The sequence below is a fragment of the Marmota monax genome, unplaced genomic scaffold (genome assembly GCF_021218885.2).
Source record: "Marmota monax isolate L192 unplaced genomic scaffold, Marmota_monax_Labrador192_F-V1.1 WCK01_AAM20220418_F8-fsc00045, whole genome shotgun sequence".
Lineage (NCBI taxonomy): Eukaryota > Metazoa > Chordata > Mammalia > Rodentia > Sciuridae > Marmota > Marmota monax.
Genome location: NW_026692132.1, coordinates 1,517,508 through 1,544,575, shown reverse-complemented (window position 1 = coordinate 1,544,575; position 27,068 = coordinate 1,517,508). Strand labels below are relative to the sequence as shown.

General features: G+C 41.7%; 1 protein-coding gene across 18 annotated transcripts in view; it reads left to right on the top strand.

The window, feature by feature from the left end:
- Positions 1-14,007: 14,007 nt before the first annotated feature.
- Positions 14,008-27,068, top strand: part of Ncam1 (neural cell adhesion molecule 1) — a 294,742-nt gene continuing 281,681 nt past the window's right edge. For 5 of the 18 annotated variants that reach the window (XM_046465534.2, XM_058586247.1, XM_058586242.1 and 2 more), the window contains exon 1: positions 14,016-14,327. In XM_046465534.2, the coding sequence (XP_046321490.1) occupies positions 14,276-14,327 (52 nt within the window). In that variant the 5' untranslated portion in view covers positions 14,016-14,275. Of the gene's footprint in view, positions 14,328-27,068 lie in introns of all 18 variants that reach the window. The other 13 variants (XM_046465542.2, XM_046465508.2, XM_046465600.2 and 10 more) reach the window with 6 other exon arrangements.

Sequence of the window (27,068 nt, the reverse complement as noted above, 5' to 3'; positions counted from 1 at the left end):
TCACAATTTGATTCAAGTGGGTTATGAGCTCCCATTTTTACCCCATATACCGATTGCAGAATCACATCAGTTACACATCCATTGATTTACATATTGCCATACTAGTGTCTGTTGTATTCTGCTGCCTTTCCTATCCTCTACTATCCCCCCTCCCCTCCCCTCCCCTCCCCTCTTCTCTCTCTGCCCCCTCTACTGACATTCGTTTGTCCCCCTTATATTATTTTTCCCCTGTGACTTTTCTTTAAAAGCCCAACAGGCCCCCTTTTTCCTGATGCATTGTGGCAAAGCTGTGCTGGAAAATAGTCTAATTGGTTAGAGCTCATGGATGGAGGAGTCTAGCCCTGTTTTCCCAGATGATAGGCCCTATTACCATGTTGTTGCATTATTTTACAATCTTGGGATTTAAACTCATAGACTGTTTTAGAATAAAGAATATTCTTCCTAACATGAAGAAGAGTTGAAAGATTGTGTGTGTGTGTGTGTGTTAAGTGGGGAGGTCTAGGACAAACCTTCTGGTGTCTGATTTTGAATAATTAAGCCTCTGAGTAACTAAGCACAATGCTATTAGACAAACAATATGTACGGTTACCTGATACAGGGCATAAGGACCTCATTGGGGCCATCTCTGCCTCCACATTTATGCCTAGGAAATGTGCAGTCCTAGATTCTTATAAGGATTTCCATAATTGTATAGCCCTGCTGATGCCTTACTTTTATCTATTTGTGGGCCTATGCAGTTCTCCCAAACTCGTTTTCCTTATTCATATTTATTGTTTTTAAATGTGTAGCTAATTACTAGGATATTATTTCAGACATAAATGGAAATCCCTCTCAGTCTCCTGTATTCTCATCTGTACTGAATATGCAAGGGAAAGAATGGAGGAAAGGTGACAGGCTCTTTCCTTATACTCAGAAAACTTGTCATAATGTAAATTTTAGCTAGAAATTGGCTGTTATATACTAGGTCTTTGAACCAAGTCCTGGTTATTAAAATTCTAAAAGATCTCATGATAGCAAGGTCTCCCTTTTTGTGTATATCCTTATAGGTGCTTGTAAATTTGGTGGATAAATCTGAATCATGTTGAAAGGATCCCATTCCTCACTGATGCTCATGTATATTTCAAAGATAACTTATATTCATTCCTGATTTTGATCTTCCATTGGTAGTGGCTCCTAACTCCCTGGATTTATGTTTCTCTGCCCCCAGCCTCTTTGAAAGTAGTTAATCTTCCCCCCAGTTGTGAGTATAGTGTAGTAGAAAAGAACATAGGCTTTGACGCCTGTGACATTTATTGGGCTGCTCATTAAATATTTCTGATTCTCCCTTCAGGGCACAATTGGTTTTTTCCCTCCCTGCTCCCTTGCAGGAAGAGATGTTCATATGGCTTGTTTTAGTCAAGGAAATTAAAGTGTAAGCTATGTAGCCACTTCCAGGTGGAAAGTTGATGGGCTTACATGTGATTTGCCTTGTTGCTTTCTCCTTTTCTTCTGCTCTATAATCAGAAAGCTTGGAGATGAGACAGAGTCATCCTCATCTGGAATCTCTCTAGTCAGGACAATATAGAACAAAACCCTCAAGTGACTGGATGCAGTGCTGCATGCCTGTAATCCCAGTGGCTTGGGAAGCTGAGGCAGGAGAATCCCGAGTTCAAAGCCAGACTCAGCAAAGATGAGGTGCTAAGCAATTCATTGAGAGTCTCTCCAAATAAAATACAATATAGGGCTGGGGTTGTGGCTTAGTGGTTGAGTGCCCTTGAGTTCAATTGCTGGTATCAAAAAAAACCCCTAAACCTCAATTCACATAAAATAATTTATTATTTTTAAGCCACTGAAACATGAGGATTAGCTGTTATTCCTGCGCAAACCTAGCTTGTTTTGACTGATACAGGGCTACGCATTCCTGGGCTCTGATACTTGAATAACATGTAATTTATCTGGACACCTCAGCGAGTCTTGTGTAGATTAAAGAAAAGTTGGTGAATAGAGTTATTTGCATATATCAATATTCATTTCCTGTCATTCTTCTCCTTTACTTATAAGGAGAAAGAGGGTATCTTATATAACACTTGATTGTGCCTAGAATGAGCCTTGGAATGTAGAAGGTGTTTAAATAAATAAATGGAAATATTTAGATGGTACACTTAGGGAGTAACTTATTTAAAAGACCCTTTAGGCTGGATGCAGAGGCTCAAACCTGTAATCCAAGGTAGGTGGGAAGCTGAGGCAGGAGGATCTCAAGTCTGAGGCAAGCCTGGGTGACTTATCAAGACCTCATGTCAAAATAAAAAATAAAAAGGGCTGGGAATGTAGCTTAGTGGTAGAGTATACCTGGGCTCAATCCCCAGTACCAAAAAAAAAAAAAAGACCCTTTGGGAATTACTTTGCAATATGACCCAGTTGTGTTTTCTATAAGGTATTCCAAGGCATTGTTGGTCAAGGAGACAGCTTGAATGAAGAAAGCAACACAGTGTGCATTGGGATTTTAACTCTTGCTCAGCCAGTAGCCAACCTGAGTGACGCTGAACTGAATGGGCAATTTGTAGTATCCTGAGCTGAGGTGGCATGACCTCACTGGTCTCCACATCAGCCAGACCCTGGAGTGTTGGGTCTGTTCTGAACATCACATTTAAGAAGGATATTAACAAATTGGAATATACACAAGTGGCTGGTGAGGGGGGGCAGGTGCAGAAGGAAGAGCAAGATGCTGAGAAGTTGGGAAGCTGCTGCTTAAGGCTCCACACTTCCTAATGCTGTTGGAAAGTTAATTAAAATAGAAACTATTTGTATTCTCAGTACTTTATGGACAAAGTGAACAAAATGTGGCCAGTGGATGAGCCAGAGTCTATGTCCTGACCTTTTAATAAGAAGAATAACTCCCCATTTACTTGTTTACAAATCACAGGGGAAAGAAAGCAACCTGAAATTGGTAAGCAAATGGAAAGGCATTAAAATGGGGGGTTGTCACCCCATTTTATCATGAGCTGCATTAACAAAGGCAGAAAGGGACTGAGCATTAGACATGAGGAAGAGAAGGCCACAAAAGGAAGAGACGGGGAGTGATGAGCAGGGAGCCAGGACAGATCCCTTCTGCAAAGATCTGGGGGCTCCTATTCCAGAGCTTAGAGGAGGAGCCTAATTCCAAAAGAAGAGGTGGTGGGCATAGTGCCAGGGCACCTGAGCTTCACAGACAATAAATAGAATGGAATTGATATGAAAACAGAAATTCTTGAGTTAAAGGATAGGAGACTCAGAACCAGAAGAGGTTAGTTTCAGAGATTAGTCTGAGATATTGAGACCCCAGACTTTCTGTAAAATGTCTTATGATAAAATTTGGCTTAACTTACTAGATCTGTAGTTGTCACCCCTGTAGATTTTTTTCCCTGAGCAACACTCTAGAAAGGTGGCTTTTTTTTTTTTCAGATCCAAGGCAAGTAGGTCAGGAAGAAGTCATTGACGACATTTTATCCTTCATTCTACAATAAGCATTGAACACATATTATATGCTGGTTAGCATGCTAGGTGGTAATCATTCAGAAATCATAGTCAAAGCCTCTGTCCTGAAGAATGTCACTGACTAGCGGAGGTAACAGAGTTGGAAACAGACAGTTATGGCTTAGATGTGAGGTGTCTCCCAAAATCTCACATGTGAGATAACAGAAGAAGGTTTGGAGTAAAAATGATTGGGTTATGAGAGCCTTAACTTAATCAGTGAATTGATCCTTGATGCGATTTACTGAGGGAGGTGGGGTGTGGTGAAGGAAGTGGTTCATTGGGGGCATGGCTATGGGATATCTATTTTGTATCTAGAAAGTGGAGTCTCTCTGCTTTCTGATCACTGTGTGAGCTGCTTCCCTCTGCCACACTCCTCTTCCATGAGGTTCAGTCTCACCTTAAGCCCTGAGGAATGGAGCCATACTTCTATGGACTGAGAACTATGAAACTGTGAGCCCCCAAATCAACTTTTTCTCCTCTACAATTGGGTATTTTAGTCACAGTGGTGGAAAAGCTGACTAAAATGTAGACTATTAGACTAGAGTGTGTAATGCAAGTGGATTGATGGAGGTAAAATTCTAGAAGCTTCTGGGAAGAGCAACTAAAAGGAAGGAGGTGAGAAGGAAGAGGTGGGAAGGGTTGTAAAGAAATGACTTCATTCATTATCAAGTCTTAGAAGATGGGTGGACATCAACCAGGCCAACAGAAGTCTGCCCATGAGGATGGCATGTGAAGTCACTCCAGTCCATAATGGGGCACAGGAAGAGGCAAGAGGTGAGACTGGGGATTGGGCAGTCCCAATCATGGTGGACTTTCCTGGGCACATACTGCATTCTGAGGGAAATGATGAGCCTTTAAAGGGTTTTATGTAAGAAAGTGACACTTTTTATAGCCATTCTCTTTAAGAAGATGGCTCAGGGGATGGGGGAGGTGGATTTGAAGATCAGAGAATGGAGGTGAGAAAACGAGTCGGGAGGCTGTGGCATCAATTCATGGGGAAGATGATGAAGGCCTGAACAGTTTTCACGGCACTGAGGAGAGATCCTGGGCCCAAGTCCCAAAACAAAGTAACCTTGAGCCCTTTGTTGGTTTGTTTATGGATCTCATTCTTCCAACAAACATTAGAGTGACATTTATGGTGGGGCACTGAGGGGGCAGTGAGGAGCAGCGGGGGCCAGCGGTCTGGTGTTTGTCACATTTTTCCTTCTCAGAGGCTCTCTGAGTGGAATCTTTCCTCTTGATTGCTCCTTTGCTGATGTAAGAATAGATAGTTGTTGGGATTGGAACCTCCCATGCTCATTCCACAGATCTTGCTGATGCAACAGGGAATTTCTCCTCTGGAGTGTGGCTGGAATGAGAGCCATGTCTCCTGGGAGCTCCCAGGAGCTCTCAGACTCTGTGAAAATCGTGGCACCCAAGGGATAAAGGAACAAGGATAAAAATGAGTGCCAGTCTTTGGAAAAGAAAGGATGGGGGTTCATTTGACCCAAACTGACTTTAATTCAGAACTCTTTAGAATCTGTAATAGTGTGGAGCCAGCAACATTATTGTCTTAGACAGTGTTTCTTAGGGATGGCGCTGTAAGAATTCCAAGGCAAATACAGTACAATGGCTGCATCAAAGAGATTTGATTCTTTTTGTAAAAAAACTGGTGATGTTGATGTCAGTGGGTAAATGGAATGAATGACTGTTATCCATAATGAATGTCTGCCATCTTGCTTGCTCCTTTTCTTAATTCTTCTCTCATTCTCTAAGATGCTTGTGCTTAGGAGAGAGGGTGGCACACGCTCTCAATGGGTTTCTGGCCCCAAAGATTCAGATCAACCTGGAGAGATCTATAAGGCCCTTTTCTCTGGTGCTGGGCTTGATGACAGTTGTTTTTGGGTGTGTGACTAAGGAAAGCAGTACAACCACACAAAGGAATGGGGCTGAGATAAATGGACAGGATTACATTGGGGAAGCAAAGGTAGCAGAGAGAGGAAGGAAAATATTTTTTTCCTTCTTATTCTAAGTACAAATCGACTAATTTTTCTAAAAAGTTAGTTGCCCACAACTACTATGATGATCATTCAGAAAGTGTGAGTCCTTAAAATAAGACCAAGCTTCAACTTGTGCATAGCTGATCAACCAGTGCTATACTACTGTCCCCTGATCTCACCACTAATGTCTTTCTATTATCACAGAAGCTCAAAGAAGAAATGATTAGGGAGCCTAGTATTATTATTGTTGCAGCTAACATTTATTAGGCACCCATTTTGAGCCTGAAGTGTTTTTTTTCCCTGTTAAGTTTCCTAACCTAAGGACCCTCCTATTCCCCACTCTTCTTCTCTGTCTGTCCTTCACTCGGTTTCTGGGCAGCACTCAACAGAGCAACACAAACTTCCTTTGCAGAACTTCCCCTTCTCTCCATCCTGAGATACTGCTCTCTCCCAGTTGGTCTCCTGCCTCTCTATCATCACATCTCATTTTTTTGTTGTTGTTGTTCTATCCACATTTTTGGCCAGGTGATCTCATCCTTCCCCCTCAATTTATTCTGTTAATGCTGATGACTCTGAAACACGAATCTCCTGTTAAGACCTCTCCTCAGAATTCCAGGCTCTTTTATCTGACCTGTCACTTGATATCTCTACTTGGATATCTCCCAGGGAGACCCTCCTTATCCAAAATTGAACTATCAATTCTCCTTCAACCAAATCCTTCTTCTGTCTTCCGCATCTTCTCCTTCTCTCTCTTCTTTTGGTCTACTAGCAAGCTTGGTCAATTGGTCACTTCTCTTGCCACCACTTTCCAAGTCTCCCTCATCTCTTTTCTGAATTTCTGCAATGGTTTCTGACTAGCCTCCCTATACCCATTCCTGCTTCTCTAGGAGCTATTGTTCTCCATTCAGCAACTGGAGTGGTTATTAAAATCCCTAAGACAACTCATGTCCCTCTGATGCTGAAAATACCCCAGTGGCTTTCCTTGAACTTTGAACAAAATAAGAACTCTTTACTTTAGCCAACTTCAAGGTGGCTTAAGTGCACTGCTCCGGCCTTATCCTGCCCCTCCCCCACTGGCTCTTTCCATCCAGGTCTCTGGCATTCTATTAGTTTCTATAACCAGGTCTTGCTGAAGGCAAGGGTCCTTTCACATTTCTGGAATGCATCTCGACTTGCTCTCTGCATGGTTGGTTACTTCACATTCTGTAAACTGCAGCTCATCTATCACCTCCTTAGAAAGCCTTCCCTGATCCAAAGGAGACCACTACTGCCACTCATCATCAAGCAATGCTTTTTGTTTCTTACATCCATCTCGTTATAATATAACATTTTAGTTTCTTTGTTTTTTTGTCTTCTTAACAACCCTGCAAAAATGTATTTTCTGTTCATTTTTTTTATTCCTAACTACTAACACAGTGCCTTGAATGTGATAGGTGTTCAACATAGATCCGTGGAATGGAAGAATGACAGGCTTGTGCTATGCCTCCTATGTACATTATTTTTAATGTTCACAAGGAGTCTGAGAGAGAGAGATTACCCTAATCCTACTGTATGGATAAGAAAAGTGAAGTTTACTGCTGTGGGTAATTTTACCAAATCCACAGAAACAATAGATGGAAAAGCTGGGGTTTGACCTTGGGCTGGCAAAGTCTAGGAGCTGACCACATGTGGCAAGCTATGTAAGAGAGAGAAAGTTTTTGTGTCTTTACCATAAGCTTAGCTATACTTTGTGATTTATAATATCTTCATATCTTTATATGGAGATCCTGGCTCCTTTCTCCAGTCTTTTAAATCATCTGTTCCAAAGATTTTATTTTTTTAAGGATAAAACAAAAAGTTAAGGAACTTGGAGTTTAAATTCAATCAGGACCAAGGAAGCATTTAAATCCATATTTTCTCTGTTAGCTTACTGTGACTTCCCATGGTCTGAGTCTCATGATTTGATCCTGTTTCATCCCTTCATATTGACATAGAAAAGAATAGAATTTCCAAATTGGCAGTTTGTGATAGTTCCCCATGACTCAGTTTCCCACAGCTCTATATAATATACTCACCTTTAAGATGTCAGCCTTGCTCCCATATTAGCCCAAATAACAACTTTGGACAGTTTGGAAAAGAGTATGCCTTAATCTCTATCAAAATCCCAATGATGATTTTTATAGAAATAGGGAAATCCATCTTAAAATTCATATGGAATCTGAATGAATAGTCAAATACATTTTTAAAAGTTGGAGACCTCACATTTTCTGATTTAAAAACTTACTACAAAAACAGCAATCAAAGCAGTGTGATACTAGCACAAAAGCACACATATAGACCAATGAAATAGAACAGAGTCCAGAAATAAACACTAGCATACGTGGTCAAATGAATTTTTCAAGGGTGACAAGGCCATTTGATAGGAAAAGGACAGTCATTTTAACAAATGGCATAGGGAAAAGCAGACAGACACACACACACACACAAACAAGTGAAGTTGAACCCTTACCTATACCATACACAAATATTAACTTGAAATGGATCAAAGACCTAAATGTAAGAATTAAAACTATAAACTCTTAGAAGAAAACCTAGGAGAAAAGCTATAGGACATGAATTTGCAATAGTTTCTCGTACATGGCACCAAAAGCACAGGTAACAACAACAACAACAACAGCAGAAACAGATTAGTTGGACTTCATCCAAATGTGAAATTTTTGTATCTAAGTGGATACTGTTAACAAAGTGAAAAATTAAATGAGAAAATATTTGCAAATCATATTCTGATAAGAGATTGATATTTAGTGTATATGAAGAACTCCTACAGCTTAACAACAAAACAAGCAACCTGATTAAAAATGGACAAAACATTTGAATGTCTTTTTCTTAGAAGAAGGTACAGAAATGGCCAAAAATCACATGAAAAGATGCTCAGAATCACTAGACATTATGGAAAAGCAATGATTAGGGAAAAATCAAAACCACAATGAGATACCACTCCATACCCATTAGGATGACTATCCTATAAGAAAAAAGAAAAAGAGGAGAAGGAAAAGCAAGAGAAGGAGGAGGAGAAAGAAAATAACCAGAGTTGGCAAGGATATAGAGAAATTAGAAACAGAGGGGATGTAAAATGGTGTGCAATCTCTGTGGAAAATGGCATGGAAATTCCTCAAAAAAATTAAATATAGAATCTCCACGTCATCCACCAATTACATATCCATGCATATATCAAGCAGACACCCAAACAGATATTAATACACATATTTCACAGCAGCCTTATTCACAATAGCCAAGATGTTGAAGCAATCAACTGTCAATAGGACAGATGAATGTATAAAGAGAACATGGTATTTTGACACATGCTACAGCATAGATGAACCTTGAAAATGTGTTGCTAGGTGAAATAAGCCAATCACAGAAATACAAATGCTGTGTGATTCTTTTTACATAAAGTACCTAGAAGAGTCAAGTTCATAGAGATAGAAAGTAGGATAATGGTTGTCAGGAGTTGGGGTGGGAGAATTGAGAGTTAGTGTTTCATGTGCACAGAGTTTCATTTAGGGAAGAAAGTTCTGGAAATGAATGGTGATGATAGTTGCACAACGATGTACATACGCTTAATGCCAAGAACTATACATATTAAAATGGCAAGTTTTATGTTATGGACATAGTATGTTTTACCATAACAACAACAAAAAAAAGACAGGAAAATAATTTTCCCAAATTTGATTTTTGATTTAGAGCTAAACTCTTGTAGTAGCCTAAGCTAGGCTAAGCTGCTCAGATTCTCCTTTGAAAGGGTCTTTCTCCAGATGGTGGGGCTACACTCAGCTCTCAGTCTTCACTTGCAAGTTGCCCTAGACTGGAGACAGCTTCCTCTTCCAAGGTCAGATCATAATTCTGGGGTGGCTTGAATTTGGTGACTGGTCAATGTGAGCATATTGCAACTAGTTTCAGTGTTCTCCCAAGACTGAGGCCTTGTTGGGCCTTCCTGTGGCTCTCTTTATCTTTCTTTCCAATCTGTTTTTTTCCCCAACAACACTGTTGTTGATCCTGAAAGCACTCCCTAATAAACTTCTTGTACCAAAAAAAAAAAAAGAAAAAGAAAAAAAATCCTTTCTTCCTTGATGCTTTACTTCCATTGATGCCAGAAAAATTGTCATAACAACTCTATTAATATATGAAGAGTGGGATTTGAAAGGCATCCTTTGAAGTTGTGCAGTGCACAACTTGCCACAGAGAAGCAGTGGTTCTGGGTCAACTGTTTCATTCCCCTGCTTTTGGGAGTTCCTAGTATCTTTCAGCTGAATTGACTGTTGAGTGTCCAGGAGTCCTTCGTCAAGACCTGAATCAGCTTTGAATAGGGAGGGAAGCATGTCACTTCAGCCCTACCATGTAGTAAAGCTTAGAAGTAATTTCTGGTATCAACCAGATCCAGAATATAAGAAGCTAGGAATAAGCTCTGAGGACTCCCTAGAGACTTTTACTCTTTAGGTTTGGAGTTTGATTATACCTCCTGGGCCTGATGCTTTCCTGGCTCATGCTCAGTGCTTTGGACACAACACTTTCCAGCTTCTTATAGTCCCAAGTCATCTGCATTGGTCTTAAGCTGCTCTGCTTCCCACAATGCATTTCGCCCATGTCAATAGTGAAATAGAATTCTTAGGTTAGCTGTGAGTTCTGGGATCATACCTGGGGTCCCCCTTAAAAAAAGCAATAGGAGAGAAGCCTTAAATAGGGGCACTTTACTCTAGACCAAGTTCATTTTTCAAAGCCGAGTTAGTGCATAAGATAATGGAGAGTGACCAGGAGTTGATAACAATATTTAATTTATTTTATAGCCTGATAACAAAGTTATTATACTGAAAGAGAAGAAAATCCCCTTTCAAGTCCCCTTCCTTCTTTGCCATTATCCATACTCCTTTATCATCCATTGCTAGGGAGAGTGGTCTACATCCCTGGCTCAGTGACGTCTCCCTTTCCCACTACTCCATGAATGCTCTTGGAGACCACTAAGGACTTGCTAACAATTATATCCAGGAAACTCTTTTAAACCTTCATCTTTCTGGACCATTTCAAGACTTTCTTCTCCTTTAGGTTTTGTGTCACTGTCGTGATGTTTCAATTCCTTTTCTTTCTGATTGCTTTTCTACTATCTCTTTGGTAATTCCTTCTGCCCATATCTTAAACTCTGATGTTTTGTCTTCTATACATCTGTACTTGGATATCCCTCAGACACCTCAAACTTGGTGTTTCTACATCTGACATAACTGTTCCTTTGCCCATTGCCTAGTCTGAATCTCCTCTCCCAGCTACTCCCTGTTTCTATCACCAGCCGTTGTTCAACTGCCCACATTGGAGACTCTGGAGTCATCATTTTTTCTAGATCTTTGTCAAATATCCTCATATTGCTTCCCTGTACAAAATGATAATCCTTCCTCACCCCGGAAGTCCCTACCCCTACCCCTCCTTATTGGTATTTACTGCCATTTATATACTAGATGTCTAATGATTTCTGTCTTCTCCATAAGTATAGAAGGTGAAGAAGGTTAAGACTTGCTTTTGTCCCTCGTGTTTATAGACACTCAGTTGATACTCAAAACATATTTGTCAAGTACATAAAAGGAACGTGGATTTCTTCCTCTGCCTCAGACTCCGATGGAAAGTTCTAAAGTTCTGTTTTGTTCTTGGAGTGTTTCTCAAGTCTGTGATCCTCTTTGCTTCCTTTCCCACTGCCCCACTGCCTTCAATTAGGACGTTCCACACCACCCTGGCCTCCTTGCTGTGGCTGTCTTTTTAGACCATACTCTGATTTACTAACAAACCTCCCTCTCTAACACAGTCTGGGTGTCTTTTTCCTGTTTCCACCCCATGGATGTTTTGCACAGTAGATGCTCATTGATGTGTGTGTGCCTGACAGCTTGGGACTCTCTCTGGGGAGAGAGGTCTGGGGAGGGCAGCAGTTTTGTCCCATTTTAAACTGAGGTTCAGGGAAGAATTGAAATGCAATGCGGTGCAGAGCTGAGGAACTGGAGACAAGTGAGACACTCTGTTAAAAGAACATGGGAGAGATACTCAGTGTGGACTGGAGTAACTGGGGCAGAATTCTAGAATGAGTCATTACAACAGAGATCAACAGCTACATGGGGCAGGGAGGGGCTGGAGAGAGAGAGGGGAAAAAAAAACTCAGTCATGCTGAAGTGAGATAGGATTTCCACACTTGTCTACATTGAAAAGCTAAAAATAGGGACATTTGGGAAGAAAAATAGCGAGGAATCTTTTAATTTTACTGACAAGGGCTAAAAGGAGGGAGGTTTGCAGGAAAGAGTGTGTCTCTCACTATTGGTGGTAATATTAGAAAAAAATTGTTCTGGGTCCTCCAACCTTCTTATTCCTTTAAGCTCTGGCCTATTCACTTTATCTTTCTCTACTATTAGAACCTCTTCTTTAGGAAAAAGTCTGATTTGGTCATATACATATATTTATAAAATTTCATGGGGTAATTTTGCATATTAGCACACTCGCGGACACACACACATATGAAGAGAGAGAGTCAAATTTCTGTTGCTGTGTCAAACACGTTAGACATAAACTTATAAAAAGGAAATTTTTATTTTGGCGCACAGCTTCAGAGTTTTCAGTGCATGGTTGCTTGGCCCTGCTGCTTTTGGGCCTGTGGCAAAGTTGTATATGGTGGTTGTGGGGAGCATGGCGGGGAAACAGCTTATCTCCTCACCTCTGGGAAGTAGAGGAGAGAGAAGAGGGACCAAGTTCCAATTTCTCCTCCAAGGGAACACCCAATGGCTCCCTTCTAGTAGGCTCCACAACCTAAAGTTTCCACCATCTACCAATATGGCCACCCTAGGGACCAAGTCTTTAGCATACGTGCCTTTGGGGGACAATCCAGATACAAACAATAGCATATATGGTTCACTACACCAAGCCACAGTGGTTGTTCAACAAATATTTATTGAAAGGTGTTCAAAAAAGCATTATTTATATTATCAAAATCTGGGAACAATATAAATAGCCAGTGTTGGGGGAACAACTGAAGAATCACCCTTAGGAAGAAATATTAGTTTTAAAAATATTTAGAAAATCTTTTTAATAACTCCATGGAAATGCTTATAATGAAACATTAAGGAAAACAGGCAGACTCCACAGACTCCAAATTGCAACTCTAGTATACCCATTATAAAAATTACATGGATGGATAGAAGATTTATAAAATTTGTGGGTATCTCTGAAATCTGTGGGCCTTGAGATTATTTTCAGAGCCTTCTTTCTACTTTTCTGTATTTTTGAATTGTTTATAATTGATGGAAGATGAATATTACAAGAGTAAATGGGAAGGATTGGTTTAAGGGAGAAAGCACTTTTTAAAAGTCTCTCCAGATCACAGTGTGTTGATGTGGCCTGCTTGGTAGAGGACAGGAGGAGAGGGGGAGGAGATTGGGCCTCTCCAGAGATGAAGGGTGGCGGCTCAGCCAGCAGAAGATGGGTTTCTAAAATGTGCAACAGCAATAGGGAGCCTGCTCTTTAAACAAAATGGCAGTGCTTGGTGATGCTGGCCCATGACATCTTCCTGGATCAGAGGGTTTCACTGGGCAGAGCTACAGGGCAATCCCACTTCTGGACATCCTCCTCTTACATGAAAGCCTTGCTCAGGTGCTGAGACCTGTTTCTTTTCACCTTCACCCCTTCTTTTTAAAACACAGCTGAAGGATTAATTGAAGTCTTTGTGTTTGTATCTCAGTAATATTCTACATTAATATCCTTAAGAATCGATGTTGTGTCCTGATGAAGGAAAATATTATTTAAGGTTGCTCCTATAATACCTACATAAAAGGTATAGGTCATAATACCTACATAAAAGTCTTGTCTGTTTTAAAAATAAGACCACAGATTTAAGTATTGGTAAACAAGAAAAAGGTTTTCTTCAGATTATTTCTAGAAATTTCTTTTAAACATCTGCATTTTCTTCTACTTAAGTTGCTTTCCACCTCCTTCCCCTGGGAGCTGCTGCCTGGTCTTGTGTTGCCTCTCTGTGGAAGAGCAAACTTCAAAGCCAGGATAAAACAAACAAACAATACAAAAAAAAAAAATCCAGCAAGAGTAACCACCATCCCTCTTCAAATTTCTAATTTTCTGCACTTGGGGGAAAAAAAGTAGTCCTGTGTCGCAAGGCTCTTAGGATCTAAATGGAGGGATTCCACAACTTTGAAAAATCTAACCAAATCATCCAAGATTTTGTTTTTGTTTTTACTAGTTATTAAAATATCCAAAATCTTGATTAAGAAAGACATGGTGGCAGGAGGGACCGTGAAAGCTTGAGGGGAAAGTGTGAAAAGAAGAAATCCCAGTTCTGCCAGGGAGACTGCATGTGAAAGAGCCCGGCTCCCTCGGTAGCTCCAGGCCGCGTTTTGCAGGCGGCTGCATCTGCCTCCCCTGTCTCTTTTACCTCCTTGATGTTCGGCACTATTTGTGGCCGGCGTGGTGGAAGGACACAGTGAGGTTCTCACCCCCGCCCCCCGCCCCCCGCTCCCCGCTCCCATCCCCAGTTCCATCAAAGCGAACCCGGGCCAGCGCAAGGATCTCCGAGTTGCGAGTGTGCTGAGGCTGGGACTGTCACTCATTCTCCGATCAGCGCGTGAACGCAGCTCGGCAGCCGCTGGCAGGAAACAATTCTGCAAAAATAATCATACTCAGCCTGGCAATTGTCTGCCCCTAGGTCTGTTGCTCTGCCGCCGTCCACACTCGCTGCAAGGGGGGGCCACAGAATTTATCGCGGCAAGAACATCACTCCCAGCCAGCAGATTACAATGCTGCAAACTAAGGATCTCATCTGGACTTTGTTTTTCCTGGGAACTGCAGGTACATTTTTTTGTTGTTAATTCTCAATCTGATTTGCTAATTGTCCCTTCCACCTACGCCTCCCACGAGGAACACTGTTATTTTGGGTGGCTTTATGTGGAACGCTAAGACGGGTCATTTTCGTTGGGCTGAGAAAGGAGTGCGTCGCCCTTGCTGCCCAGCCGAACCCCGCGCCCTCCCGGGTTGCGCTGGACCGGGGCTGCTTCCCCGCGCCGCGAGCGCTCCGTGCCCCTCCTGCGCGCCCGTCCTTCCCACTTTGTGTGCGGGCGGCGATAGGAGAGGGCTGGTCGGCTCCCGGGGACGCTGCGGCCGCGCTGGCGATGGGCAGCGCTCCTTCCCTGAAGGCGGGCAGCGGGGCGGGGGATGCCGCGGTTCGGGTGGTGCCTCCGTACAGCCTCGCATTCCGCGAGGAAGGGGCTTGTCAGCCCCGGCTCCAGGGAGAGTGAACAATAAGGCCGGGACAGTCACCCCTAATCGTTATTTCCCCGGGTGTAATAAAGTGGGACTCGCTGTCTTCGCCCCACCTCCCTGGGCCGAATAACGGTTTGTAAAATGGGGCGAAATGGGCAGAATCGCAGGGCTGTGTGGCCGTTGTTGCACCCCCGTCCATATGACGTTAGTTTTTCATTTGCCAAATTGCTGGTTAGTTGCAAAGCCTGCCCTCGGCCGGGAGCACGGAGGGATGGGAGGGTCGAGCGCCGCGTTTTGACAGGAGGAAGTGCAGAGGGGCGGAGGGCGAGGAGGGCGTGATCTGGACTGCCTGATGTGTGTGTGCGCGCGTGTGCCTTTACACGCACCGCGAACCCAGTTTTGCACGGTGCCAGAGAAGAATGGCAGGTAGCCGCCCGAAACACCTCGCCCCAGTCTCCTTTCTATGGGCGAGGTTCCTGATCCTGGCAAAGTGCGAACAATAGGGAGCTGGGAGGAAGACTGTAGGGACGTTGCCGCGGGTAGCAGGGGCTGTGCCGCCGCCCAGAGAACCTAAGCAGCCGGGAGGGAGGCGCATTTCATTTTGACTATTTCCATCTCGGCCTCCTTGCAAAATTCTTCTGTGCGTACCCACCCCCCCGTCCAGCTGCTCCCCCACCCCACCCAAGGATTTGCGCTTTGGCGCTGACATACGGGAGGGGACCAAGAAAAGGAGCTGGGGCCGCAGAGGGTTGGGTGGGTTGGGCGGACAGTCGGTGAGGAACGTGTGCTGGAAAGCGCCGGAGGAAAGCCGGGAGGCGGGGGTAGTGCTTCGCAAACACCGCTGCCAGGTGCCGCTGTACCTGCCCTGGAGGGCAGAGCCCCGGTGGAGAAGCGCGCGGGGCGGGCCGGGGAGCACCCAGCGTCCCCCGCCGCAGGCGGCACCGGAGCAGCGGCGGCCGCCGCCTCCAGCCAACTCGGGTCCCTCCCATGGCGACCAATCAGAGCTAGGCTGGCTGGGCGGGAAGCCGCGAGAGGCTTTTATTGCGGCGCGGGTGGCGGCCTGAACTGCCAGGACCGTCTCCGGTGTTCCAGCCTAACGGTTTCGCTAGCCCCCGGCCGGGAGAGACCCCGCCCTGAGGCCGTGCCCCGCCTGCCCGACAATTTCTGAGGAAATAAAATGGAGACTGGGTGGTCACCGGGCGGTCTCAGTCCCGTACGCCGGTGCGCACCCACTCTCGCCTCTTTTACGCCGACTTGGAACATCCTCGCGCTCCCTCCAGCTCACACCCTCTCGCGGTGGTGTCCTGGCCCCAGCGCGACGCCTGGGAGGTCCGCAGGGAGCCGACTAGGAGCTGTGGCCAGGCTCACCAACGCGCGTGCGCTGACCCACTAGTCGCGGGCCGGGGGCTAGACTGGAGGCGAGGCTAGGGACAGGGCAGGGCAGGGCGGGGCGGGGCGGGGCGGAGCAGGGCGGGGCCGAGCCTTGGCTAGGAGCTTGGGCTGGGTCCCTGTGGCCACCGGGCTGGGGCCTCCGGGGGCTTGCCCTACTCGTTTGCGCCGGTGGGTCTCTATGACCAGACCTCTCCAGGTGGGGTGGGGTGTAGATGGGGAGGTGTATGTTTTTGAGATCTCCTCGCCTCTGGGTGGGAACGTGACAATGGAGACCTGATCTTCATTGCGCCTTTTGGGGGATCGCCGGACCATCGTCTTCATCATCGAGATGGGTGTAACCCTCAGTATTTAGATCCCATGGGAGTTACAGGCGGCTAGCTATACGCCCAGGGAATCCACCTCGGGATGTTGGTGGATGCTCAGGCAAGGGTGGCATTCTAACCAATGTTCCCTGAAATGAAAACGTTCTCTTTCCTGGACCATGCGGATGGGAAGAAGGCAGAATGTAAAAAACGTAGGGGGCTGCTTAACAAAAGAAACAAGTTGAATGGTTAGTTTTACGAAGAGAAATGATTTTCCATTGGAGTATTGTTTCTACCATAGTTTTAAAAAATCCAGAAAATTCAAGTCAAAGAGTCAGGGTGAAAACGAAAACAATATAACACACACATGCACACACGCACACACGCACACAAGTATATTCTTTTTCTTATTTGTCCTCAAATGCTGTAGCATCTCCAGAGACAATGGTGATTGTCCATGCATATGACAATTTAGATACAAGGTGTACTAACCTCAGTACATCAAATGAGTCAGGTCACTGTTTCTCATGTTTGATGTCTTCTGCTTGGGAATAAAGTGAAAGGATGTGGAATTATATAGTAAATTTTGTGTCTATTCTAGCAGCACTTTTGGGTGTTGTGTGGAAAAATTGTTTGCTTGAATAACCTGGAATGGCTGAGTCACATGATTACTTGGTAATTTTACAATATGCCAGTTTAACCTGCAAAAGTCAAGGAATGGATAGGACTTTAAAAGAAAAAAAAAACAACAAGATAGCACCAGAGTAAGAACAAAGAGCACCTTTGCTACATTATGAAAGGTGATGTACATATAAAATACATTTAATATCCTTTGTTAAATGAATTAAGATGAATTTCAGCAAAGTTTGCTGGGAGTAGTTACTGAGAGTTGCATTTTTTAATAGATTTAATGTGTTTCTTTGAACAGAACTTAACTGACAATGACAAAACTGTAACAATTCTATCCAAAATCCAAAAAAAAAATCCCTAAACATTATATTCTTAAGATAAATATTGGCATGTTTTAAAATATTGAAATTAGTTTGGAATCCATTTAAAACACAGCAGAGTTAAAAAATGGGGAATAAAAAAAGACATTGTAGAGGGGTGGCCTGTCATTTACTCAAGTTTTATTTACTGTTCCCACTACAAAGAAGATACTACAGAATTCTGGCTAAGGTTTCATTAATGTACTTTTTTTTTTCTTTTTGTTTTCTGAAGATTGAACCCAGGGGCATTTTACCAGTGAGCTAAGTCCCCAGCCCCCTTTTTATTTTTATTTTTTGAGATGGTTACTGCTTAGGGTATCATCAAATTGCTTTGGACCTTCCTTGCTAAGTTGCTGAGGCTGGCCTTGAACTTGTGATTCTCCTGCCTAAGCCTCCCAAATTGCTGGGATTATAGGTGTGCACCACTGTGCCTAGCAGTTTTCGTTAGTCTAATACTTTTGGTACTCCCTTCCTCTCTCCTCAATTGATTGCACTTGATGACTATTTTTTCTGAATACCTTTACTGGGACTTACAAAAAAAATAACATTGGAATAGAACAAAATGACACGACCTATCTTTCTTGCAGTGATAGAACTTCCTCCATTTGTTCTTATGCCAATTAATTAGCCTTGGAGTTTGTTGATTTAATTGGTAACTAGTTCCTTGAGCTTGATAGTTCAAGGATTAAGGGAGTAATTGACACACACACAAAGAAAGCTCATATAAAAAAAAAAAACATGGTGTGGTGTGTTATTTGCAAGGGATGTGGGTGTTTACCTCAGGCAAAAAGCAAGCAGAGGAAGCAGTAAGTCACAGGGAGCCCCCACATCCCAAGAGTTTGCATAGCTTTTCTCTTTGGAACCCTTTGTATCATTAATTAAATTCCTTAGATAGATAGCATGTAATTTAATGTAAAGAGTCTGTATCTGTATTTTTCTGGTCATAGGGAACAATTCTTAATATGTAGGTCTGGGGTTGTGGCTCAATGGTAGAGTGCTGGCCTAGCACACGTGAGGCTCTAGGTTTGATCCTTAGCACCACATAAAAATGAAATAAAGATATTGTGTCCACCTACAACTAAAAAATAAAATATAAATAAATAGCACCATTTTGTCATTTAAAAACTGATCTTTAGACATGACAGAGGATTTTGTTAGCCCCAGAACTCTGTTTCTTAAATTCTAGACAGCATTTTGTAAACTTCACATTGCTTGAAATATGGACTTTGGGATTTCTGGTGCAACCACTTAATTTTTTAAGACAGTCAAACCTCTCTTTAGTATTAGTTTGATGAATTCCCCATATTTACATCATCAGTGTTAAAGACTGTGGCCACTCTCCAGGCTGAAAGTAGCTTCAATGCCACTGGCAGACCTCCAAAGGTATTTTACAATCCTTCCTGACTTCCTGTAAAATGAGTGATTGACTACCTGTTGCTAAAGAACAGTTAGAACTTCCCCTGATGATCTTGGGTTTGTGGTGATGGAGACCAGAACCAATTGGCAGGGAGGGGAGGGCAGGGGCTGCACCTGTCCCCATCTGTCTACTGGGAACAGAGGAGACAAAAACATTTAAAAGGGGCTCTCCTGTGCTTTTGAAAGATGAAATTTTAGAAGTTTCATGGTGTCAAGATAAATATTTTAGTGTAAGTTCTATAAATAATAATTCTTCAAATTAGCAAATATATAGACTAAGGAATGCCTGGAACTTTTAGAAGAAGAAATAGCTGCAATTTACAAATCAAGTTTTGCTTATCTTAAAACTGGGTAACAAATTAAATAAGATTGGAAACACTGGTCAGTTGGCTGTATAAAATAATAGTTGTTTGAGCTTTGAAGCAAAAAGACTAAAATTGAGATATACCTTTGGTTAAAAGGAAGAATTCTGAGTAAAATTCAGCTGAGAATTGTATATGTTTCTTAACTTTTTCAACAGGTCTGTCAGCAATATTGTAAGAGGCAGCCTCTTAGGGAGGGTGAAATGACCAAAGGCCTCTTTGCTTAATGATTCATTTTCTGGAAGGGTCCAGGCTTTTTAATATTTAAACCATTTTAGTAAAATTGTTTTCAATAATCTGAGTAGATATATTTACTACTGTAGGACATTGGAATGTGAAGGTCATAGTCCTGTCACCCTTGGCCCCTTATGTTATTGATTCCTGGTGCCAAACCTTCAAACCATTTGCTGATGTAAAGGGATGTAAATTATCTGGCGTTGGCAGTGGTGCCATTATGCCTTTCATTTCATGTTGTTGAAATACCGTCCCTCGCTGCAGATGCTCATTAGGAACATTACCTTTTGATGTTGGTCTGGGTGCCAAATGGCAGCCTTTCAGGCAGTCTCAATACATTATACTTAAAACACTCTTAGGCCACTGAGTTAACTGATTTTCAGTTAGGTGGACACACTTTCCCTGCCTGCAGTATTAATTTAGCTTCTGAGCAATCAGAAACTAAAAAAGCCCTGCCCCAAAGAATCTCTCTCTATATATGTGTTTTTGCAAAAGAGAAAGTTTTAATGAACCCTATATGTATCCTTTTCCTTCCACATACATGTAATACTTTCTTGCATTCAAAGATTGCATGGCAGATGTGGCTCAGAAGCCTTCTGTATAACCTGTGTTTCACTATGTACTCTGAGTATTTTTGATTTGTAGCCACAAACACAGCAACATCTGGGTTCCCCTTTTTCTGTTGTGTGTCATTCCTGAGATAATGCATAAAAAGCCTTTTGTTACATATCAGTCTCTTCTTTTGGTATCTGATTACCTCATCATTTAGGAATATTCATAGTAATGTCACACTGTTCGAGATTGTGTTACAACATTAGATATTCTCTTAAATAGTTGATCACATATGTTTATTGAGTGCCAGCTTTTAATCATCAGCTCTGTGGGGAGTTACAAAGGAGTGAGATGACATAATTTCTGCTGTCAGGGAACCCTGGGAATAGACAAGCCTGGAGATTAGGAGAGGCATACAATCCTAGAATGAAGCCCCAGCTCTACCCCTCATCCTGGACAAGTTATTCTCCAAGTTTCAGTTTCCTCTTCTGTGCAATGGGAAGATCAGTAATGCCTGCTTGGGAATATTTTTGAGCTCACAAGACTTCAATGCATGTAAGCTATTGTTTATTAGAGAGGAAGAAGGATATATATGGACCAAGAAAATATTTAGACATAGTGCTCTTATTTTAGAATGATTTTAAAAAGGGTATTATGAGACATGATTTATTCAGTGATTAGTACCACATTAAAAAAAAATGATTACTAAATGTGCCTGCACTGTCATGTTGGCTGTAAATACTTTACAGGGAAAAGTGGTTTGATTATAAGATTGAGAGCTAGTAGTAAAAGGATAGATCTAAGTTTATAGGGCCTGAAGTGCATACAATTTTGAGGACCCTCTTTAAGGAAAACACGAAACTCTCTTGCTTGGACAAAAGCATAGAAAACACAGGATCACAAGAGCACATTGCCAGGTTTCCTTCTCAAGAGCCTTGGAAGGAGCCTGCACAATTCAGGACCCTGAGGAGGCCTAGCTCTGCTATAGCCACTGTGCTTTGGTCTTAGATCAACTTGCTTTGAGTTCACATGACTTCAATGCATGTAAGCTATTGTTTATTAGAGAGGAAGAATACCCTTTTAAAAATCATAATAGCCTCTTAAAAATCATTCTAAAATAAAAGCACTATGTCTAAATATTTTTCTTGATCCATATACATATGGCAAATTGTTCCAGTTTGTTAAGCCTGTGCCTCATAATAATTGTGTAATGCTTGGGAGATCATAATCGTATATGGAAATCAAAGTTACTTTTTAAAAGAAGCTTTTTGACCTTTGTTTTTCAGAAAATCTTAAGTGAGATCTGAGGTGTTCTGCTGTGTCTCACTGCTGATATTTTGCAAATGACTAACTGGAATAAAATAGAATAATTGCTATTATTATTCAAATGAGTCAGACACAGTGCCCCACTGGTTGGGCAGGAAGTGGTTTTGCCAACTAAAGGCATGAGATATTAGAGAGGAGAATGAATATTTTGGTTCAGGTATTAGCATCCATCATCCATGTTTTCATGGAACTTTCAGTGGGGAGAAAGACAAACATTCAATAAGTAACATACACATTTATAATTACATGGTCTCAAATCTAAGGAAGGGAACAGTGTGTCCTGAGAGTTTGTGAGGGGGAAATCTACTTTTGATTGGGTTGGGGAGGGAGGGGAGGAGGCGGCATTTAAACCACTGTGTCAAATAGGAAGGACAGATGGTATTCCTGTTTTAAGTCACAATTGACTACTTAATTCAACAAACATTGAATGACAGCAGGCATTCCTAAATTCTTTCATTCAAAAAACCTTCCTGAAGTCTTGAGAAAGTTGAATAGTTTCAAGAATAGTGCTGGTTTTCAGATTATAAAGTCCATGCCTCTAGAGCTTTCCAGGTGGGGAGAGAGACATACTTACAGAGACATGGTTTAAATGCTATTGGATCACAAGGAAGGAAGCAGTTAATTCTACTTGGGACTCCGGTGAGCTGGGTCTGGGGGATGCCTTCACTAGATGGAGCAGGAAGAAGGGGTGATTCATGCAGTGACAACAGCCAGAGCAGAATGTGTGCAGTTTGGTTTGGGGGACAGGATGGGGGTTCTTAGAGAGAAATGATCTGAGATTAGGAGAAGATTCTATTAGGCCCAATATTGTTAGGTCTTGAAGTGGATACAGGCTGAGAAAGGTGAAGTGACACTAGTAGGTGGGGCTGGGACCATAACTGACATTAGTTGGCTATCTTTCATCCTTTTCTAAAGTCAGGGCAACTTGAATAACATCTAGCATCGAAAACATGCCAACAAATGCTTGTTCCTGTGGCCTCTGACCTAACTTGAGTCTGATCTAAACAAGGATGTGACCTGCTGGAGGAATGACACATCCAAGGCTTTGGAGTCCGACAGGTCTGGACTAACCATACAGACATTTGGAAAGCTGGTGAGCTCCTGGGTCAGCTTTCCCTTCTGTGGCCCCCACGTTCCATTGTGGGTTTTGGTGAACTTGAATGAAATCACATATGTAAAGCAGGTAAACAGGTACTCCATAGGTATCTAGTTAAAAAATTCATCTTGAACAAAGATTTTATTTGAAATACTTGTTATAAAGTATACTGTGAATATGATGTGTGAAGTTCTGAGCTTCAGACTGAGGGGTAAACAAAGTAAATTTAAGAACACTGTACTGGTCTTGCAAAACCTTTCAGATGGGAGAAAACATTGTTTCAACAGCTAAGAAATCATGAAAGGTTCTATACCAATAAGGGCCTAAATGAAGAGCAGACAACAATTGTGAGACATGATTATCGAGGCAGAAATTACATGATGCATGACCTTGGTTGGTTTTAATGTCTGAAAAAGGTGTAGAGGAGAGAAATCTTGATCTGGACCTTCAGGCTAAGGAAGACCTGTTTGCCCATAGAAAGAGATGGGTCTGGCTAAAGAATTTCTATCAATTAAATGCTGGTATTGGGGGAAGATTATATTAAAATCATAAATGCTAGGCAAAAGAGAGTGTTGCTGGTAGAGATGTTGAGAAATCACTTTTGAAAATGTTTAAGGGAATAGTTAGTGGTAGCCATTGAACATGTGCTGTGCTACTCTGTCAGGTTAACTGGGAATTAGTAGAGATGGGAATAGGAGCAGTTGGTAGAGATCATTGCTGGGGAATTTTGGCTTTATGAAGCATTCATTATAGTGGCTGGACAGAATAAAGGGTCCGTGAAAAAGGTCTTTTGTTGTATGAAAGATGAAGAAGAGAATGGAGACTTAGAGGCGGAGGCAAAGAAAAGCCAGGTAGAGCTGGCTCAGGGGCCAGCGAGGTCCAAAGAGAATACTTTGCTTTATGTAATAAGAAGACTTGTATGTGGGGAAGGGAAATCGTTGGGCTTAGATGTAAAAGATCTGGGTTTAAAATTTGGCTCTTGTTAGGATTTGGATGTGAGGTGCCCCCTAGAAGCTCATGTACAAGACAATGCAAGAAGGTTTGGAGGAGAAATGATTGGGTTACAGCCTAGCCCTAATCAGTGAATTAATCCCTAGTGGGATTAATTGAGTGGTGAATGGAGGCAGGTGGCTGGAGGAAGTGGTTCATTTGGGTAATGGCCATGGGGTATATATTTGAATCTGGCTAGTGGGGGGGTCTCTCTCTCTTTGCTGCTTGATCTTTACGTAGGTCGACCTATTTCCCTTTGCCACACTCTTCCACCATGACCAGGATGTTCTGCCTCACCTGGAGCCCTAAGGAATGGAGTCAGCCTTCTATGGACTTCTGAAATCTGAGCCCTCAAATAAAGTTTTCCCTCCTCTATAATTGTTCTGGACAGGTCTTTTTGTCATAGCAGTAAAAAAGCTGACTAAAACAGCTCTGCTACTAACTACCTAAATAAACTTATAGAACTTGCAGTAATTTCCTGATTTGAATAGAAGAATGAGATTAGAAAATGTGAGAAATGAATCACAAATGAAAATGTTACAACTCTACCCTTTATCAATAGACATGTACCTGAAGAGTTTGATAAAAATCTAATTTTATATACCAGAAGAGCTTGTTAGAAAGAAACCCAACTGTGATTTGTTTTACAAAGGAGATAATTTTGCAAAGAAACAGTTGTAATGACTTTGGAGAAGGATAAAATGGGCACAGCTGAGATGTTAGAGATGACAAATTAACAAGCAAGAGTGTATGATAGATCCAAAATGGTAGATGACTGAGAAAAGATTTTTTTTTTTTAAGTTGCAAACTTACGGGATTGAAATAATCATGGTTCTATCAATATCCCGGGAAAATTAAGGGAAAAAAAACAGGTTTTAGAAGAAGTTTGGGCATTGGGCATCCTAATATCTTAATTGATGGATTAGTATTTTCCAAACTGTGGGTGGTAAAATCTCTTTACCTGGACTCCATAAAGTTTAAAAAAGAAGAAAGGCATGGAGAGATGAGGGAGGAATGGAATGGAATGGAATGGAACGGAATAGAAAATAAGGTATATCTTACATAGTGAGGGTAAATATGTATTTAGTTCAGGTGTGTGCACGTGTATGTGCAATACGTGACTGGTCTAGAGACTTTCTTCTTTGTCACAGAAGAAAGAGTATAGGCCAGGTAAGAAGATGAAGTAATCTGTTGTAGAGAGAGTGCGTTAGAAGATATAGGGTAGAGACTTAATAGATTTGAGGGAAGGTGAGAAGAAATGATAGTAAATAAACCTCTCAAGCAACCTAGCAGCCTGTTAGCTGCCAGATATAATACTGGGGAATGGTATTGGCTAAATTATGTTTTTATATGATGTGCATGTGTGAATTAGTAATGGTGAATTCCACTACTATGTGAAATTGCAATGCAACAATCAAAAAAGAAGAAGAAGGAGAAGGAGAGAAGAAGGAGAAGGAGAAGAAGGGGAGGAAAAAGAAAGCAAGCAAAACCAATACCAACAATAACAAAATTCAAAAGAATACTCTAAATTTGAAACCTTGACCTCAGAGAGCTTACTGTGCGTTTGGAAAGAAAAAGAGAGCTAGGAATATCGTGTCAACATCTTCAGCAAAATAGGTGGCACCTAAAACTTCTTTGGCAGACTGAAGATTGCCTGGGAAGCAAGAGTGGCTGGAGAACTCCCCACATCTAAATGAGAGCTGGAGAATTTGAAGGAAGGATTCAGATCTGCAAAGAGGAGGGGAGGGTGTGTTGCCAGAGGTGACTGGAGGAAGTCCAGCTAGTGGATCAAGAAGACAATTCTACATTTTTATATTCTTTCACTGGAGAGAAAGCACCATGAATTGTAATTCATACCCAGAAATACTTGTGTTGCAGTTTTTATGTAGCTTCAATATGGCATCTACAATTCAGCAGCTAATACTAAACGAATGGAGGGCACAGAACTTAGTGGTGTGAACACCAAGATTAGAAAACTGTAGTAATGTGAAATGGAAAAAAAAATCTGGGAACAAATACTATATTTAGGTATAACCCCAGTTTTGCTTAGAAACACTTTTCACTTATCCTTCATCAAGATGGGAAGACAATAGGTTACATTTTATGTTGCATGAGTTTCCTATAATGAGAATAAATTGCTTTATATTCAGTTGTACAACAAATAGTGCAGTAAAAAGAGATCAGTAGTACTTCCGTGGTAAAGAGTACAGGGAAGGTGAGCATCAGTGGAAACTCTCCATTAGTTTCAGAGGAGCACAGTGACCTTAAACAGATTTCATTTGTGTTGTGAAATTCAAGTTCTTCAGAGTCAAAGGCTGAGGAAGAGTTGATCCAGGACAAAAAAGGAAGGACAGAAGAGGTTGCTGCATGGGCTGAAATGCTGAGGGCTATCTGGACTTATTTAACTGTGCACCAAGAGAAGAGCCAGAGAGGGGCAAAGTGGCCAGCGGCCTTCAAGGACAACTGGAGGAATTCGTGTGTTAGGAACTTAATAAAGTTAGGATTTTTTTCTGCAGCGATTTCATCTATCATGCAAGAGGGTAATTTTTAGATACAGTTTTCTCTTCTTGCACCAATGCCTCATGATATTCAGACTTTATTTCTATAACTTTAGAAAATCTTTCTGTGTATAACAGTCTTTGGATGCTTATGCTTGTCACAGATTGAATGTATTGTTTTTATGAGGTCAGCAAAGGAGTGGAAAGGGTTCTGATTGACTACTTTTTCTAGTGTTCTTTTATACATATTTCGTTTGGGGGTGTCCACTGTTTGCACGAGGTGCTGCCAATCACTAGTTAAGCTGAAATTGCTCTGTGACAATTGGATTTAGGATGCAACCTGGAAGCCATAAAGATATTATGCCATGGGCACAAGAAGATGTATATCCAATGATTTTGAATTATCTTTCTTAATTTAGTATCTCCTTTTGGCATTACAGGGGCAGTGCATATTGTAGGGTGTATTCTAGGGGCCGTTGGTATCAAAAACCTGCATTCTGGACCATGGCTCCTTTGATTTCCATGTCCTTGAGCCAATTATTTAATCTCTCCAACACTCAGTTTGTTTATCTGTGAAACAGGGATAATAATACCCATTTAATAGAGTTATTGTGAGGTCAAAATGAAGTAATTTATACAATTAACTGACACATAGAGAACTCAGTACTCTTTTCCCATTTCTTTTTTTTTTTTTGTTAAAGTTCACAGTGAAGGGATATACAATTACTGTTGGATTTAAGTATTGACTATAATCAGAATCACATTTCCCCATTTATTTTTCATTTTCTATGAGTTCGGGATCATAATGAGTTACAGTTGAATTAGAAATGTATGGTTGATTGCTTAGTTTTTACCTCCTGTGAAAGCAAAGTCTAGTAGATCTTGATCTTTGAGAAAAGTAGAATTTTAAAAATCAAATTGGGGCTGGGCGTGGTGGTCACACCTGTAATCCCAGGATTATGGAAACTGAGGCAGGAGGATACCAAGTTCAAGGCCAGCCTCAGTGATTTAGTGAGGCCCTAGTCAACTTAGCTAGACCCTGCCTTAAAATAAAAAAATAAAAAGGACTGAGGATGTAGCTCAGTGGTAAAATACCTCTAATTTCAATCTCTAGTACCAAAAAAGAAATTAAATTGGTTTATATAGATTTTACTTTCTTTTTGCATGGGGTTA